The 18,968-nt window shown below is 38.6% G+C and overlaps 2 protein-coding genes across 3 annotated transcripts; one reads left to right on the top strand and one right to left on the bottom strand.

The window, feature by feature from the left end:
• Positions 1-6,940: 6,940 nt before the first annotated feature.
• Positions 6,941-10,696, top strand: cdc20 (cell division cycle 20 homolog). The gene is made up of 11 exons (XM_044369259.1): positions 6,941-7,046; positions 7,482-7,683; positions 7,811-7,953; positions 8,065-8,161; positions 8,250-8,375; positions 8,586-8,782; positions 8,902-8,996; positions 9,115-9,352; positions 9,549-9,674; positions 9,788-9,905; positions 10,028-10,696. Exons 2-11 carry the CDS (start codon positions 7,503-7,505, stop codon positions 10,198-10,200), a joined length of 1,494 nt encoding a protein of 497 aa, XP_044225194.1. The 5' UTR covers positions 6,941-7,046; positions 7,482-7,502; the 3' UTR covers positions 10,201-10,696.
• A 984-nt stretch (positions 10,697-11,680) lies between these two features.
• Positions 11,681-15,559, bottom strand: elovl1a (ELOVL fatty acid elongase 1a). 2 transcript variants are annotated; one of them, XM_044368120.1, is made up of 9 exons: positions 15,226-15,559; positions 14,496-14,573; positions 14,298-14,407; positions 13,901-14,091; positions 13,699-13,779; positions 13,416-13,472; positions 13,221-13,326; positions 12,839-12,978; positions 11,681-12,752 (listed from the first exon to the last, which is right to left on the bottom strand). In XM_044368120.1, the coding sequence occupies exons 3-9, from the start codon at positions 14,356-14,358 to the stop codon at positions 12,444-12,446; spliced, it is 945 nt and encodes a 314-aa protein (XP_044224055.1). In that variant the 5' UTR covers positions 14,359-14,407; positions 14,496-14,573; positions 15,226-15,559; the 3' UTR covers positions 11,681-12,443. The 2 variants fall into 2 exon arrangements, with proteins under 2 accessions (XP_044224055.1, XP_044224054.1); XM_044368119.1 differs by lacking the exon at positions 14,496-14,573.
• Between the last annotated feature and the right edge of the window lie 3,409 nt (positions 15,560-18,968).

The following is an 18,968-nucleotide window of genomic DNA, read 5'->3' as shown; positions in this document are numbered from 1 at the left end:
GTCACAGACTGAATGTTCTCTTTTCAGCTGCTGAGTGTTATCAGTGTGTCATTTGTCTGTTTATGGTGCTAACATTATTTTATTTCACAACTTAACGCTCATTGTTTGCTGAGGGGCGGCTGTTGTTCATACATGTCAGTCTATAGATAATTATGTTTGTTAATTTTTCTTGTTAACTGTGGCAGTATTGCGCTTTTTGGTGATGACTCCTTTATATTCATATAGTTTCATCAGCAGGATTTGTTCTACTACTGAGAAGAACACCGCTCTAGTTTTCCCTTCTTTTTGCGACATTGTATCTTTTTGACAATCAACTGTTCTGGGCTGCTTATGTACTCTGAGCATGCATGCACTGCAAGATTATGCAGGCCTGGCTAGAATTAGCGTTGACTAGACACCGCTGAAGTGCTGCTTTCTTTAGTTTTCTTTTTTGTCAGAAACCATATCCCCCCAGAGGTGTTGGAGCACAGCCTTAAAGGTGCTATGTGAAGTAGGGTGAACAGATTGTAACGTAACTTAAAAAATGAGACCTTCCCTGACTTTCTCAGTCACCTATAACAGCCTGTGGACTGATTTCTATGTAAAGGACTCAGGATGGTTTTGCCGGGAAAATCCAAATGATGTGATGTTTATGCACACTCCTGAGTGCCTCGTCTCTCTCCTGCCCCCCTACAGAGTGCAATACTAGCTAATATTGTTGATGTTGACTACAGTTCACTTAACGGCCACCGGTGTCATCAATGAGAAAGCATTTCTCATCATTCCGCTGAGCACCTTTAAGGCTATAAGGTGTGTTTGTATTTTTTCTGTACAAGTCTGTTTATTTTTGTGTCATATAGTTTACAAGAAATCATTTTCTGTTAAATCACACAGTGCAGAAAACCTTAAGTGTTACATTTTTTGTGGGTTGAACCTTTTCAAAATTGCACCTCTGTCAACACATCATGCAACAGATGTGGATTATGATATTAAGAAATGCCTAATGCCTATTACCACCACCCAAACATACTCCACCCAGGAAGTGTAATTACAGATACAGACTCTTCTTATGCAATATTAAAACAAGGGTAATGTATTACACTTAAATTGACAGATTTGAATTCACTATGTAAGAAATGTAAAACATTTACATTTTTTAAATTGTTTATAGTGCAATACAAGTGACCAACATGAAGACACATACGACACAGGACAAGACAAGAAGGAGAACTAGAATCAAACAAACTAAAAACAAAAAGTCAAAATAAAAAAGCAAAACAGCAACAATAATAACAACAACAACAATATAACAGACAGGTAGATATCACAGCTTGCAAACACTTTTCATAGTCAGCTAAAAGTCTCTCAATCTTTGTATCTGGGATTTTCTCCCATTCTTCCTTGCAAAAGGCTTCTAGTTCTGCAATATTATTGGGCTGTCTTGCATGCACTGTTTTCTTAAGATCTACCCACAGATTTTCAATTATGTTTAAGTCAGGGGACTGTGAGGGCCATTCTAAAACCTTCAGCTTGCTTCTCTTGAGGTAGTATTTGGTGGATTTCGAGGTATGATTAGGATCATTATCCTGTTGTAGAAGCCATCCTTTTTTTCAGCTTCAGCTTTTTTACAGATGGTGGGATGTTTGCTTCCAGGATTTGCTGGTATTTAATGGAATCCATTCGTCCCTCCACCTGTGCAATGTTTCCTGTGTCACTACCTGCAACACAACCCCAAAGCATGATGGATCCACCTCCATACTTAAAACTGGCACCAACTGACATTTCCTAATGACAACTGTTGACACAACTGCTGATTAACTTTTGCATACAACTGCACATTCAAAACACTTATCAATAAAGATGAGAATGTCCTGTAGAAGGGTGGACATTTGGCCTTTGTCACATGCAAAGACTTTGGTCAAACTCATTAGACCATAAAATCCTGAGCTGGACCAATAGGCTACATTTTCTCATAGTTTAACAAGCCCTGCTTCAGATGAAATAATACAATTTTTAATTTGTTTTAGAAAGTAAACCAGGCTGAAATGGCACCGAATTGCAGGAATGGCCCAACTACACTTTAAAAACAACCCCGGAAACCCCCACTACCAATATAATATACGCAATAAGCGACTTAAAAGAAAACACTACTCGTTCATAAATACACAGACACTTTCAGAATGTCAGGGTGACCTCCCAGTCCTGTATCAGCCAATCGGTGGAGTCAGTTTAAGACAAGAAACTGTAGTGAAACAGAAAGGATGTGAGATGCACAGGCAGGGTGGAGTTAGGTAATTACTCTTGCTAATTACTCTTGCTCATCATTTCGGGTTTGTCCATCCGTGACGGCTGAACGCTTGCTGGATTTTGAAGCTGAAAACAAGTAACGCTGGAAATAAAAATGCATCTCTCTGGCATTTTTGTGTTAATGTTGTGCTTGTCAGGAGCTGTCTCGACCCCTGTAGGTAAGAAGCTTGTCTCTTTGCATTGCAGTTGAGCGTAAATTTTTGAAACAACAATAACAACAACAACACACAAAATACCTGAAAACGGACGACTTTCTGTAGCCTTTGAATGGACGTTACTATAGAAACCAGCTAACGTTAACTTGCTGTTCATAGTTTACAGTGCATTTTATATCCTGTCATTCAGTCTAGTGCAGTAAAACTCTATAACTGTATACTTTTACTGCTGTGACGTTACTTTGACAGGAAAGGTTAGTTTACACCTGAATTAGTATAAAGAAGAGTATCGTGTACACCTGTACAATGTCAGTAAAATAGCCCTGCTGTAAATCCTGTTTTTCTTTTAGCCTCAGTGTTCAGTTTTTGTTGACACTGTCAGACGGGATATATAACCCACTCTATGGTTATATATGAGGCCATATAGTTAATGGTGTTCTATTGGACTGCACTATAATCATCCACCCCATTTACAAACATAAGGGGATTTTATTGGAAACATCTCCCAACATACCAGTGCAACACCACCACAGAAGTAAATAAGCTTCTCTCTGACTGTAACAGGAAAAACAAGTGTTGTTGGTCCTCTGTATTTGGTTGTATTAGATTTTAAAAGTTTACCTGGTCAAGCTGGTAACACAGTGTATTTGTATTATGCTAATTTGTATTCCACTGCATTTATTTGACAAATGCAATGACTAGTTATATTACAGATGAAAGATACACTATGCACAGTGCTACCAAACATTTATAGTTGGACCTAGTGCCACATAAACAACGTAAAACCATTTTATTTGAAAGCCATAAAAACTACAGTAGTAGTAAAACAGGCTGAAACATATAACATACTACTTGGTATATCCTTTTATTCTATTTTATTTATTTATTTATTTTTTATGATTATTCTCCTTTTTATAACCTACTTTTTATTTGGTTTTACTTACTTCAACACATCTACTCTCTTTTAGTGTTTTATTATTTTATTTCATTATTATTCCTTTATCCTACCACTGGTGTTTCCTCATTGCATTGCATTATTGTGTAAAGCACTTTGTGTTACATTGTATTTGTATGAAAAGTGCTGTACAAATAAAGTCTGATTGATTGATTACTATATTTATGATATTCAGGATCTGTAGCTGTAGCTGTCTAGTTTTTGACTATTAATAAGGTTGAAAATGAAGAAAAATGCTTGAATGTGGCTGTGGTCAGGTTACAAGTTTTGGCATGTTTTCTTAGGTCCAGATTTTAATTTGCCTCAGCTTCTGATCCCATTCTTGGCGCTGCTGATCTTTATCGGACTTATTATAATCAACTTCATCCTCTACAATAGACAGGGTGAGTAAATGAGATGTTGACTTTCCATTTGGATAATAATAAATCAAGTTGTGCAGAGTGGAATATGGTCTTGTGCTTTATACTGTGAGCAAAAAGTAGGAACTGTTTAATCTTTAGCTCATCATCCACATACAAAAAATGCAGCAATACTTGGCTTTACTTTAAAATGTGTAATGTCATATTATTTTGGTTTGAAGTCTCATACTCATGGCGCCATGTGTTTTGTCTTTATCTCAATCTCTACTTAGGTATACGGCACCCTGGAGGTAAGAAAACAACACTCTATGCTTTCTCTTTAGTCTCTGTACACTTCTCAGTTAACAATCTTAGAAGAGGATTGATAGAAATTAAAATATATTGAAGGAACTCTGAACAATAAACACACAGCATGTTTATGTTCTTTTAACTTGTAAGGTACTAGTCATGCGATTTTGTACAACTTGATTGACTCTGATACTGTATGCCCTCATCTTTATTATGACTGAATATGACTGCAGTTGCCATGTCAGCCATTGACAGTTCAAATATCCAAAACAGTTCAGTTAATGGATACAAAAACAAGTTAATTAGAAGTGATATCCAACACGCTTGATCCCAAATCAGTGAAAGTTATATTGACCTGTTGTTAAAGACTAATTTTTGCTCTTTGATTTCTTTGCAGGTGTTATTGGCTCAATTATACATTACCCCCCAACACAGCAGAGCCCCCATAAACAAAAGGACAACTGATTTAACTGTTTTTCCTTCTCTGTATGGACAGTGTCACTCCATGAATGTAACCAAACCTTTGCCAAACCTTTACTAACAGCTTACTGGAATGAACCCAAAGTGTGTGATCTAGATTTTGGGCCACATTCATTTAAGCACTTTAACCCACATGTGTCGCACTTAATACTTACTTAATTCTTCTATTGATTAATAATCATGCACACACACACACACACACACACACACACACACACACACACACACACACACACACACACACACAAACAAATATGTTCACTGCCTGCAGTAATTTAGAAGCTTGTTTTTGCACAATTAAGAACTGTTAGGGCAGATGTTTTCATAACTTCTGGACTAAGCTATTTAAGTGAACAGCAAATGAAAATGGATTTTGTCCAGTTATCCAATGAATGTGACTGTGATGTGTTGTTGTTTGATATGTAATACCTTCCTTCCTTATGGATACATTTTTATTTGGGATACTGTTAATTGTTATGATTTTCTTATGTTTTTGCCTATTGTGTGTTCATGTAAAAGGCACGTTTTGAAAGGGCACTGCACTACTAAAGCAAGGAATCTCTATCCATCTGTCTGTCTGTCTATCTGTCTGTGTTATCTATGTGTGTGCGTGGCTTTGTCCTTCGCATATCTCGAGAACCGTTCATTCGATCTACCTCATACCTGGCAGGTGGATTGCTGGGGAAACGAGGAAGTGCAATGTTGATGTGTGAAGTTGTTTGGATGAGTGGTTCTCGAGAAATTCATATTAAAAAAACCCCTCATAAATAACATTGATTTGCTTCTTCTTCTCCACGTGGAGTCAACGAACAGAAATACAGACAGCGCCATTCTGCCATTGCAACCCACATTGTGGTCAGAGGTGGGATTACACTTAAACTTGAAAAGTTTAAGAGACTTAAACTCTGCTATTGAACTGTGTGGTGTGAACGAAATTGTCATGTACGTTCAAGACTTAGTGTTGGATGTCTCAGGTACGTTCAGAAAAATATAAAAAAAATACCTCATAAACAGCATTGCTTCTCCGTCTTATGCGCGAGGAGTCAATGAGCGGAGATACGGACAGTGCCACACTGCTATTGCAACCCACACTGGTCAGAGATGGGATTACATCCGTAGTGATAAGAACTACCATAGAGAATGAATTGAAAAAGTTTAGAGTGCTAAACTCTATTCCCGTTCCTCACGCACGGGAACTCTGTATGTATGTTCAAGACATAGTACAGGATGTCTCAGGTACATTTTGAACGGGCACTACAGTTCATCTGATCAACTTCAGCTCAACTCAAAATTGTAGTCTCCAGATATTCTGCATGTGAGGCGTTTAGGGAACATGGGTAAATGATAGAACTTACTGAAAGCCTGTGTGTGAGGCATTTAGTGAACATGGGTAAATTGTATTTTACATAGTTTGCATGAGAGGTGTATAGGGGAAGGGCACTCTTCCCTCTAGGTATTGAGAAATCGTTCCGAACAAGCGCATTTTGAACGGGCAATGCACTAGTTAGCTTAAAACCCCACTGGTTACAAAACATTTGACTCGGATAACTTGGCAATTTCTACTCATGTTTATAAGAAATTAGAAAGAAATTGAAGTTCAATTGCAAAAAAATAAGGTGCTGGTTGAAGAAAAAGTAAATATGATGGAAAGAGCAGAAAACAATGACATACTAGCATAATAGTGGGGCTCATCATGGGCTAATTCATGTTTAACGGAAAAGTCTACCGCTCCATGAGAAGGGGCTGTGGAAAAGTCATGGGGAAACGTCATAACGTTCTAATATGGCCGTGATTTGAAAAGAAACCCCTAAATTGAATTGCAGACCTTTCGTCTCTCTCCCTCATCACAAGTTCTTTGTCACAGCAACATGCAGTATAGCTTTCATGCTGATGCATTGCACTCAAGGCAGAATTTTCTGAATGAATTTAAGAACAATAAGAATATTCAATGCTTTGAAATACATTTACCACCATAAACGTCTGTGCACCACAAACACGTATTATAAATGTGATTTTTCATTAGGGACCCCCATCAGATGAGTAGACCACAGGTAGTGGTGACAACATAAACGATGGCACAGTGTCCCAGGAAGCAAATACTAACGAACCATCAGGTGGATTTATGGATTTAACTGGATTTAACATTTGAAAATGAAGAAACTACATTTAAACTTCATCTGGACTTTGAGTCGAATTTGTTTTTATGGAATATTTTGCATCTCACAAAACTAAATCAAGCTCTGACAACCCCTTTTGGCCAACAGATGGCGATAGGTCTTTTTTTTTGAGAGTGGCCTGTTTTCAGCCGCTGCTCTGACAGGAAGTTCCTTCCACCAATCACATGAACGCATTCGTAAACGTAACCATAGCGATAACGGCAGCTCCTTGAACGAACCAATCGGCGCAGCGCTTTCTGGCATTTAAACCGTGTTGGCGTCATCGTCACGAAATTCAAAAAATTGTAGCAAAGCAAGGAGAGAGAAAAGCCAGGAGTGCAACAGTGTGACACGTTTTATTGAAGAGGTGAGACCATTTCGTCTGTTTTTTGAAGTTGTATAAGTATTTTTTAGGATTCAGGACAGAGGGACTTCTTTTAGTTTTCGACGGTAATTGCTGTAACTTTTAAAGCGGTTGATACTGTGAAATTAATGCTAACTTGTGCTCATACACTCTGACCTACGTTAGGGCAGCTACATTCATTATTTAACGCTAGTAATATTGTATTGGATGTAATGTAAAGTATGTTTAGCTAACATGAAACGAATGCTTATACTAAACTGTCTCACACCAGCGGCTAACGTGGTGCTAACGTTAACACGTAGTTAGCATGCCAGCTAACAAACGACTAACAGTACCCCGTTTTTAAGCCACATTCTTGACTGAAAACCAAGTTGATCACAAATATTGTCCCGCAACTGTAACATATCAGATTTTTTTTCAATGTGCTTTGCTGTTTAGGTCGTGTGAAACCTGAATAAGATGGCGCAGTTTGGGTTTGAGAACGACATCCACAGTATCTTGAAGCTGGATATGCCCATCACAAACGCTCCCATGGCGAGGTGGCAGAGAAAAGCCAGCTCATCAAACTCAACCGCACTTACGCCTGGAAAAAGTGCTAATGTGTCGCTGAGTTCATCAAAAACACCCACCAAAACACCAGGTAATGTCTACACACTGTCTTCATGCGGTGTTACTTAGTTAATGATCAGCAGCAGACTTCTTGGACAACACTTTGTAACTATATCTTAAGAAATGTTAGCCACTGAGGATCTCTCTTTATATTTTAGGCAAAAATAAAAAACAAACGCCCTCTAAGATGGGAGGTGACCGTTTCATTCCCATCAGAAACAGCAAACAGATGGATGTGGCAAGTTTCCTGCTCACAAAGGAGAATGAGCCAGTGGACACAAACAACACAGCAGGAACATCAGTGAGGATTTTGAACTTTAATACAAAATGCCTACCTTCATAAATAAATAAATTAATCAGCTTATTAAAACTAAAAGCATTTTATTAAAACCATCTTTTTTTTTTTTCTCAGGAAAGCCAGAAAGCCTGGTCCATGTCACTGAATGGATACAACATTGAAGATGCAAAGATCTTGCATCTTGGTGGGAAGCCACTGAATGCTCCAGAAGGTAAGAACATTGGAGTGCCAACAATACTGTATGAACATAGAAACTGAGGTTTTTTTTTTTTTTTTTTAATTTATGGTCTAATTTACAGGATATCAGAACAACTTGAAAGTCCTCTACAGTCAGGTTACAACTCCAGCCTCCTCCAAAAAGACAAGATATATATCTTCAACTCCTGACAGAATCTTGGACGCTCCGCAGCTTCGAAATGATTTCTGTAAGTTGGACATTTTAGAGGTTGTTTCTAATAGCATTAGTGTTTTTATTTTGTCAAAACGGGAACTAATCATGTCTTAGAATCACAGCAATCTACTGAGGATGGTTATGACCAATATGATAAATACATTAGTTTTCATACTAGATAGATAGATATAGATCTTGTATTCCTGTACACTTCTAATTATTTGGTCTCTTTTCTCTCCCCAAGATTTGAATCTGCTTGATTGGAGCAGTCGAAATGTTCTCGCTGTTGCTCTTCACAACAGTGTGTACCTGTGGGATGCCACTCAAGGAGACATCATTCTTCTCATGAAGCTGGACTCCGAGGAGGACTACATCTGCTCAGTGTCCTGGACCAAAGAAGGAAGCTACCTTGCTATTGGCACCAGTGACTGCAAAGTTCAGGTCAGTGTGCCAATAACACACCTGCCTCACTTCATAACGACACACAGCCTTACACACTGCTTTCAATTTTGCTTTAATGGCTTTTTTCTTTTTTTTTTTTTTAAATAAATTTTCCTCAGTTGTGGGATGTTGAGAATTTGAAGCGTCTACGCAGCATGTCCAGCCACACTGCTAGAGTTGGTAGCCTGAGCTGGAATGACCATATCCTTTCCAGGTACAGTTGCTCCCTCCATCTGATTTTTTTTTTTTTTTTTTTTTTTAAACTAACAATTCCAGTGTTTTGCTTTTGTTTAGCTCAAATGTAATATCTTCTCCTCCTTCCACCCCCCCAGTGGCTCCAGATCAGGACATATCCACCATCATGATGTGAGGGTGGCAGACCATCACATCTTTTCGCTGACTGGTCACTCGCAGGAGGTGTGTGGGTTGAAGTGGTCCCCAGATGGGCGATACCTGGCCAGCGGGGGCAATGACAACTTGGTGTGTGTATGGCCCCGTGTGCAGGAGGGCAGCGTCAGCAACGAAAGCCAGTCAGTCCGCTGCTGGAGTGAACATCAAGGAGCTGTCAAGGTGAGCAGCTTCATACGCAAACTAACAGAATTCGAATAAACTATTTAACAACTTGCCAAATATCCAGGACAATATGGATATCCTGGACATTGCTTATATTAAGCATATTAAACTACCAGGATAAACTATAAATACAGTTCATGAATTATCAGCATGTGTCAAGTTGAGACTCATTCTTTTTTTGCTATTATTCTAGGCTTTGGCCTGGTGTCCATGGCAGCCAAACATCCTTGCATCTGGAGGTGGTACTAGTGACCGTCACATCCGCATCTGGAATGTAAACAGCGGCTCCTGCATCACCTCACTTGACACTCAGTCTCAGGTAAACACAATGTTCCAAACCATAAAGTTTCAGTGGTTAATAGTGATTTAAGAGACTTTATTTAACGTGGTGGTGAAGACTTTTCTTAAACTAAACATAACTTTGCTTTTCAGATCTCCTCCTTGGTGTTTGCACCAAACTACAAGGAGCTGGTTTCTGCTCATGGATATGCCCACAACAATGTCACTATCTGGAAGTACCCTTCTCTAACCAAAGTCACAGAACTCAATGGTACGTAACGGTTTAGTGGATCGGGTCTGTTCTACTTCATTCCTCCAGTGAACTGGAAACTGCTCTTATGTTTTTTTGCTTGTCTAAACATTGTATTTTTTTTTTTTTTTTTTTAATTTCAGGCCATGAAGACAGAGTTCTCAGTTTGACTCTGAGCCCAGACGGCTCTACTGTCGCCACTGTTGCTGGAGATGAGACAATTCGTCTGTGGAAGAGCTTCGAAGTGGACCCTGTTAAGAAGAAGGCCAAAGAGAGGGCAGTGTCTAGCAGTGTCATTCATCAGTCCATCAGATGATTTTCTTGGCCTTTGCTGTTGAGGTTTTTTGGTCAATGGTGAATTATGTACAAATGTTTTTTATTTAATCCACAATAAAGATTTCCACCCAGCGTTTTAGCCATAATTGGCATCTAACTGCTCATGTTAGTGGTTTTAATGGGTTGTTGGTATCAATTGTGTATACAGGTCTGCTACAGTGGTTAAAGTACAAGTGTAGTTTATTGGCTTTCAAGCAGTTTTGTTTTTGGCTGGACCGCAACAGCATGCCCAGCCCTATAAACGCAAATGTCTGTGACTGAGTGAAGTTACATCATTTGTCAGCTGAGTGTCATCACTTCCTCTATCCGTCGTTTGAAATGAGAAGCCTTGTAGTGTTTCATACATGGGCCAGCCATACGGTTTTGACCTAGTCCTGTTGAAATGTATTTATGACCTCCAGTTAGCTTTTATTGTATAATCAGGGTGTATTGCGTACATTGGACTGGGTTATGAAATAAATGATTTGTTTACTATATCTGCTTCTGAGAGTTAATCGGCTTTTATTGTATTTTAGTGTTGCAAACTGAAGAGATAAGACAAGTTCCACATTTCTTAATTTGTATTTTTTTCGTTAAAATGTCTTGAGGTGACAGATCAAGTAATTGGTTTTAGCCCGCTAGCCTAAAACTTGACCCTAGATTTGCTGGACATGAGGCTTTCTTTCTTAAAAATTGGTACCCAAAATAACACTCTGCTCAACAGTTCAGTTAGCTAGTTTAATGTTAAATGACATCTTCTCACTTGACTACTTTCTTCAACATCTAATTGTGGCTGTGACAAACATAAGATGCTTTTGACTGCTCAGCATGTATGCAGTTTTTATGATGTAACCAAGACAAACATACATTCTGCAGGTCCAAATTTACATTAATTACCTACCAGACATGATCTAAAGTATTTTAAGCAAAAGGAAGGATATCGTTGAACATTTGTAATCAGTACATAATCAGTTTGCAGGTTATTTAGAACGGACAGAGATTTGGTCCAATGCATGTTTTCACTCCAGCGACTCCTTCAAACAGCATGAAATAACTACACATGCTCATTTATGTTCACTCACAAAATTAGTCTTCCAGCAGAGGCTTTAGATCCGCATGGTATAGAGATTATAACAAAACATTGTAGGCTTTTCTGTCTGTTTAAGTCAGAAACATGTTGATCGTGAAGATTTAGCTAAAAGGAAAAATATAAACAACTCCTGAATACACCTAAATATCTAAATTTGAAAAAGGCTATCAAAGATTTAAAACTAGAACATCCTTCCACAGTGACATTTTCTAACTCTTTCAATGCACACGTTATCAATAACAGCATTAACACTTTAGTTCGGTTAATCAGTGTATACACACACATATTTGTGCAGTGAAATTCAGACACAGCCATGTACCTTTTTTATTAAATCCAAATTTAATAGAAAGTAAACTTTCTCTATTTCTATTAACTTCACGCACAGTGTGCTGAGAAAATAGACCACGATACAGTGTTGCAACAAATGATGAAACTCAGAATGGACAAAAAAGGATGAACACGCACAGCTGCATGTATGTCACTATCTTGTTATGCAAAATTGCAAAATTCATCAATACTGTAATATACAGTAAAAAAAATCCTTTCCAAAATTCTTGAAATTGAAAAACTTAGATGTGGTATATTTCTTACAAAGTGCACACTATAACTACTTTCCAAATGACAGAGACCTTTATCTAAAATTTGTTTTATTTCAAAAGATAAATAAAAGCAGAAAAAAACTAAATATTTGACATTTACAATGAAAACTCTTTTTTTGGCATAAACTTTGCAGTTATTTACATGTGCTATTCTTCAGTGGAAACTGTGTGATACTTCCAAGCAACAAGGGTCATGCCTGTCAAACAGCAGTGTCGGTTTAAACATGTGGGTGAAGCCTGAGTTGAAGAATACTATAAGTGACTAAATTAGCACCAATCTTCATACAGTGTGTGTCACAGTTAGTAGTTTTGACAACTAACAAACACAATGTGGCATGAAGAGATCACTGGCAAATAACAAAAATGCCATTTATATCCCACGAAGTGTGCATATATTTTCAAAAAAAGACGAGACTTATAGTTGAGACGAGACTCGGATAGTTTAGGGGTAGAATAGTGGAATCTGAGTCATTCCAATATGCTACAGGATATGATGACCAACATATTCAAGGTGGCCTCCTCTTATGCCTGCTTGTCATTTTTAGAGTCACAGAGTTAGATTTCCTTGACTTTTCCCAGGAGGATTTTTCCATTAGTGTGGTGGTGCGTGTTTCCATTCTCCAGGTGTTTGCCGTTGGCCACCACAGTTATAGGTTCGCTGCTTGAACCATTCTGTTTTGGCTTGTCTACTGCAGCAGGGAGCCGTCTGCCCTTTATGTAAGCCTGCACCCAAAAGTTGGAAAAGAGGACGAAGAAGAAGCAACCATACATCCAGATGAGGTGGATCCATATGGGAACCTGGTAGTCACACTTTTCCATGAAGTAGTACTGGCTGATGTGAATAGAGACTAGAACAAACTGCGTCTGTAAAACAACGGGGAAAATAGTTTTTTATGAAGGCGGCACAAATATCAAATGGTTCAAAACTGTAGTAAAAAAGGGGGACATACAAGTTGGATGGCGGTCATGTACTTCTTCCACCAGAGGTATTTCTGGAAGCGAGGTCCTGCAGCAGAGAGTCCGTAGTAAGAGTACATGATAACGTGGACTGTTGAATTCACCATGGCATGGAAGGAGCCCATTCCTCCAGCTTGAGAGAAAAAAAAGAAGAAATTATATATTTCATAAGACATTTAAACACAACTGCACAGTAATCTCCACAGTTATTGTTAAGTTTTTTTGGATGTGAAGTGGTGCAATGACTGTCAAGAATCACCTATAAATTTTGAAGATTTCAAGTCACGTCTGGAGCTAAAATACTTTGTTTATGCTTAAAGTATGTATGTAATGTATTAAGTATTTTACATGGATATTATGCAGAGTAAACCTCACCAGGAGTCAGGGTGACACCCCACCACCACGACCAGGGCATGAAGGAGTGATGGAATACATGGAGAAATGTGATCTGGTTTTGTTTCTTTCTCAGCACAAAGAATACCTGAAAAGAAGTTAATATAACACACAAGATATGTCACGAAAAAGGTCAAACAATGAAAAAGCCACCGGAAAAGATGAAAATGTTCTTACTGTGTCGAGGAGTTCGATGTATTTTGAAAAATAAAACAACCAAGCCACTCGAACCATCTGGGGGAAGGAAAAGAAGAAAATGTCAGATATTTAACCGTGAAATATCAGTGGTTCTGTTGTCAGGAGGTGAGGACACTAATCTTTAATTTCCTGATGAAAAAGTAAACATAAGTACTCTAAAAATGCTTCTCAGGCTTCATCAGGATGACTAAATTCTTAGAAGTGCTCTCTCTCTCTGAGCAAAATGATGACTTGACAAATGCTGAGTAATTTACTGCCTTACCCTAAGCGCCTGCGGGCTGCTCGAGAGGTCAATAAGGTCACATCTCCAAGTATAGGTAGTAGCCCATCCAGACATCATGAACTACGTGCCAAAAGACATCAGCAGGAGGCGGTTATTTTCATCACAAGCACTTTGGTTTATGAAAAGTAGAGAAGCACGACTGCTAAATCTCTTGAGGGATCCGAGTCATCATTTTTCTTACCTCATACACTATGTAGGCGTTCAATAAAACCATGCTCAGGTTGTAGATGATCATGGCTGAGTTTAGACGGAAGGGCTTGCGGTTAGCCATCAGGCGAGGTCCAGCATACACTGAGAAGAAGACATAGCCCAACAGGATGGCGGTCATCTGTAGTGGACTCTGCATCAGTGGGTAGTCTTTGACTCTGGCATCTGGAAAACACACATTCATCTCTGTCATCACTGTAACATACACTTTAAATTCAGTTTATCCACAGTTTTGAGCAGATTAGTGGTGTCATTTTCAATCAAATTTTTTTCTCCACACATCAGTTTATTTGCTATAGATCACTGGTTACTTGGAGATAAACACATCAAGTGTTAATTATAAATCTGTAAGGGAGACAAATGAAACTCACCAGTTCTTGATACTAGAAAATTGTAGAATTCTAAAACGTTTGACACAACTTCTCGCAGCATGGTGACTGTTTGATTCTTCTTCTTCTTCTTGTTCTTCTTCTACAAACCCCTGAACAAAAAATATGTAAAGACAAATAATCAGAAACTGCCAGGAGTGAGGCTGGCTGGGCAGGTGAGCAACAAAGCGACCTGTCCACCTGCTTCCTCACAGACTGAATAAACAGGAGACAGCTGCAGCGGCTCATCAAACAGCACTGAGTGCCCTTTGGTACAACCTTTAAAAAAACAACAAAAAAAAAACATGTTGAGGAAATCTACATTAGGACCTCCTTTCAAAGCCTAATGTGAGATCAAAATCATGGTGATTCTAGTACAAACTGAGCTTCATTATTGTATTTTATTAGTCAAAAACAAAACACTGCTTCAGTATTAAAAATGACACCTTATGTCAATGTTGAAGAGGGATTATGAAACATCTGAAATCTGCTGTCAGTCTAAAAACAATGAAATACTCTCTTGCTGACTTACAGAGCAAGTCGAACAGGTGAGGCAAAGAACCTGGCCCATATAGCTAGACTAACAAACCACCTGAGCTACCAAAATATGAGGTGATCATGATTTTCCAGGCTATAAAACTACAAAACAACCCAAAGAACAGGTTTAAAGATTAAGAGTGATTAATGTTTCCCTCCCCCTAATACAGAAGAAGCTAACTTTACCACCGAACTAAAGGAGTATCTGGAAAAAAAAACACACCTGTCTAACCACAATGCATTCAAGAGAGATGTGCCCTTTCATTCAATAAACATTACACTCAACAACACACACAAATGATATGAGTTTAGCAAGTATGGCAATATCTCTGAAACTGTTAAATTATCAGCTGTTGTGTTGAGTGTGACTCACCACACAGAGCACAGCACTCACCGTTTGTGAGGAAAGCAGCTGCACAGCCAGAGCAGGCAGCTCTCAATCCAGAGGATCCAACAGATCGGTCAGACTGATCAGGTGGAAACCAGAAAAAATGCAAAGCTATTCCTTAGGTTGTGGCTGAGATCAATGTGTAATGTCGAGATATTTTCACACACACACAAAATCCAAGAAGAGCTGAAACTCTCCCAAGTGAGAGATGGGAGAGAGGAGGCAAATGAGAGATGAGTAAAAGTAAAAGGCCAGCAATGATAACTTTGGCACTAGGATCACTCAATTTAAACCCCAGGCCACTACTACAGACCTTGCTAGTTTCACGACCACACCCTGTTTCAATGCTAAGCTCCACCTTCATATCCTCACTTAGCCTGTTTGTGATTGGACGGTTTCATCAATGGTGATGAAGGGGATGGGGTCAGAGAGCTGCAGGCCCCGGTTGAAGAAACCAAGACCCAGGAGTGAATGGCCCCATTGTTATACAAAGAATATCAATTAATCAGCGTACAAGCATAAAAAAATAACCACATGTGAAAGATGAAACCAAAATGAAATAAAAAGACTGAAAATCTCTAAAATGTCTTTCCAGTGTCAAAACACATTTTTAACAGTTGTACCAATCTCAAAAGATTTAATCATTTCACTTAAAGTTATTTCAACCACACATACACACACACACACACACACACACACACACACACACACACACACACTCACGATATGTGCTAAAGGTGAAATCAGATTTCATACTTTCACAAACCTAACGTCACATTTTGTGTCGCCCATCCCTTCCAGTTTTGCTGCACAAGAGGCTGGGTTCCAGTCCAGTTTTACCTGTTCCCCGAGCACCGGTGATGAAGGGCGTGAGGCCTGGAGAGCAGTTGCAAATGTACTGCTCCACCATCTGAATGGTAGAAAGAAAGGTTGACTGGTATGAAAGGAATCTATGCACGAGAGAGAGAGAGAGAGTGAGAGAGATAGAGAGAGATAGAGGGAGGATCATCATCATCTCTCTGCATGGGGTTTGACACATGATGAAGTGCAGGCAGGAAAATCCTAGAAATTAAACCATGAAAGGGGTGATTCTTGTACATGACATGGAAAATTTTCATTGGAAAAGTTAAAAATACTGAAGAGACAGTTTTATTTTAGTTAAAAAATGTGCCTACACTGATGCAAGGTCACATTGTGCTTTTTTTTTTTTTTTTTTTTAGGTTTAATGTAAGTTAGAATAAATGACTGCTTTTTGAAATTAAGACAATGGCTAAAACTTGACCAGTGGCCACTAAATTACCACTTCAAGGTGTGGCTCTCTGTCTGACTTGCCTTATGTCACCATAATCTGATATGGCAGAGAAACCGAGCTCGTTAACATATTTAACATCCCAGTTTCACTCACTGACCTCTAAAGGGAGTGAGGGGTGTGTTTTTGCAGAGAGGAGGCTGCAATGAAGCATATCTTCCAAAGATGGTCGCATCTATATACAGTATCATTCATGTGCAGCCAAGGATGTTAAATAACAACAAGTGCATCTATAAGTGATTGACAGTAATAGAACAGCGATATATCTACACTTCTATCATGTGTTGCTGCTGTTTATTCACTAAAACTGTGTGCAAAAGAACAAAATATGACCAAAACTTGTCATTATTCTGACTGATGGAGGTTGAAGTGACATAAAGTGGATGTGAATGTGAGAATTGATGTTATTGTGTCTATGGTCAGGCAAACTTCATGGTCAGCTGTTTCTCATAGCTGCCATATTACTAAACACTACAACACAGTCCCTGTTCTTCTCGGTCTTGTGACTGTTTAATACTGACTTAAGTTTAGGTTTTGCCCAATACCAAAATCTATTACATTGAGACTAACAACTAACAAAACAGCATGACGTTGTCTGTGGACCATAGCTCCCTGCTATACTGAATAACTGGAGAATAGACAGCATCCTCGAGATGCTAGCTGTCCTCAATTAGCCAATTTTGAAAAATAAGACAGGGCAGATGCCTCTGGATGCGAGAGATCGAGCATGGCTGCTTGAGATGCTGAAATGAATGAATGGACTCATTAAACATGAATGTGAACATGCATTTCTCAGTGTGATTGTTTATGAAATAGCAGTTAAGATTGCCTAACACAAGTGACATGGTCACCAAAGCTCATAAATTCACTTTTCAGTGACACTGACATTGTTGAAATCTGGTCCATCACTCTTTTGTGTTGTTTTGTAATGATATGAAACTGGATTCCATGTGTGTTTAGCAAAGTTTTCTAACAAGTATAAGTATAATAGTTTGCATCATTATTTCCATGCTAACAGACTATCTGAGCAAAAACATATAAAACTTGCATTACTTTTACTCCCTCACTAATGTCTTGAATAATCTGGAGTTGACATCTTAGAGATGGAGACGATAGTGTTCATATTTGAATGTTCAGGTTTCTAATCTGAACAAATTCATGTCAGTACTGACTTGTGATTGTCAAAAGGGAGTAAAATTTTCTTTCTTCGACACACTTTCTTTTAATGGAATCAGTTTGGAAACCGGTCTATTAAAATGCCACCCCCCCAAAAAAAAACCCTGTTTTGACTTTTTCATATTCAGAATTTCAGACATTCATTATTCTTACCAGTGTAAGGACAGAGATTTAACAGTTGTACCACTCCCACAAGATTGAGTAATTTAACTAAAAGTAAATTCAGCCATGCTCATACATTCACAAAACCTAACGTCACATTTTGTGTTGCCCATCCCTTCCATTTTTGCGGCACAAGAGGCTGGGTTCCAGTCCAACCCTTGCCACTATGACGAGCTCTCCTGTGCCTCTGGTTTTACCTGTTCCCCGAGCATGAAGGGCGTGAGGCCGTGATAGCACCTAAAAATTTACGCCTCCATCAACTGTTCGTTAGATTAAATGAAAGGAATCCATGCAGGACAGAGAGAGAGAGAGAGAGAGAGAGAGAGAGAGAGAGAGAGAGAGAGAGAGGGGGAGGATCATCATCATCTGTTTACATGTTGTTTGACACTTTAGCACATGGTGGTCCTTCAATGAAGTGCAGGCATGAAAATCCTAGGAATTAAATTATTAAAATTGTGATTATTGCACAAAATTCAAACTAAAAACATGAAAAAGGTAAATTTTCATTGGAAAAACTAAAGAGTTTTATTTAGTCAAAAACATTTGCCTATACTAATGAGGAGGTTTACTGTAAGTTAGATCAAAGACAGTTTGTCACAAAGTAAATTCTGGAGGGAAAACAGCATCTGGTGTGCGTATGTCATGCAATTTAGATTTTTTGAAATTAAGAGTATGGCTAAAACTTGACCAGTGGCCACTTAAAGGTGTAGCTGTAAGTCTCATTTGCTTTAGGTCACCAAAATCTGAAATGGAAGAGAAACCAAGCTCGTTAATATAATTAACACCTCAGTTTCACCCATTGACCTCTGAAGGGTGTGAGGGGAGTGCAGCTGTTGTTTCTGCAAAGAAGAGGCTGCACTGAAGCATTTCTTCTCAAGCTGGCTGCATTTATGTGCAGTGTCATTCATGTGCAGTCAAGGATCTATAATAACAACAAGTGCAGAACCTTGATATATTTAACGTAACAGTTCTACTATGTGTTTCTACTGTTTAGTCACTAAAACTGTGAGCAAAAGAACAAAATGTGACTAAAACTTGTCATTATTCTGACTGATGGAGGTTGAAGTGACATAAAATGGATGTGAATGTATTGTCTCTATAG

The sequence above is a fragment of the Thunnus albacares genome, chromosome 12, assembly GCF_914725855.1.
Source record: "Thunnus albacares chromosome 12, fThuAlb1.1, whole genome shotgun sequence".
Classification (NCBI taxonomy): Eukaryota; Metazoa; Chordata; class Actinopteri; order Scombriformes; family Scombridae; genus Thunnus; species Thunnus albacares.
The sequence above is the reverse complement of the archived record's forward strand: the minus strand, read 5'-3'. Positions and strand labels throughout refer to the sequence as shown.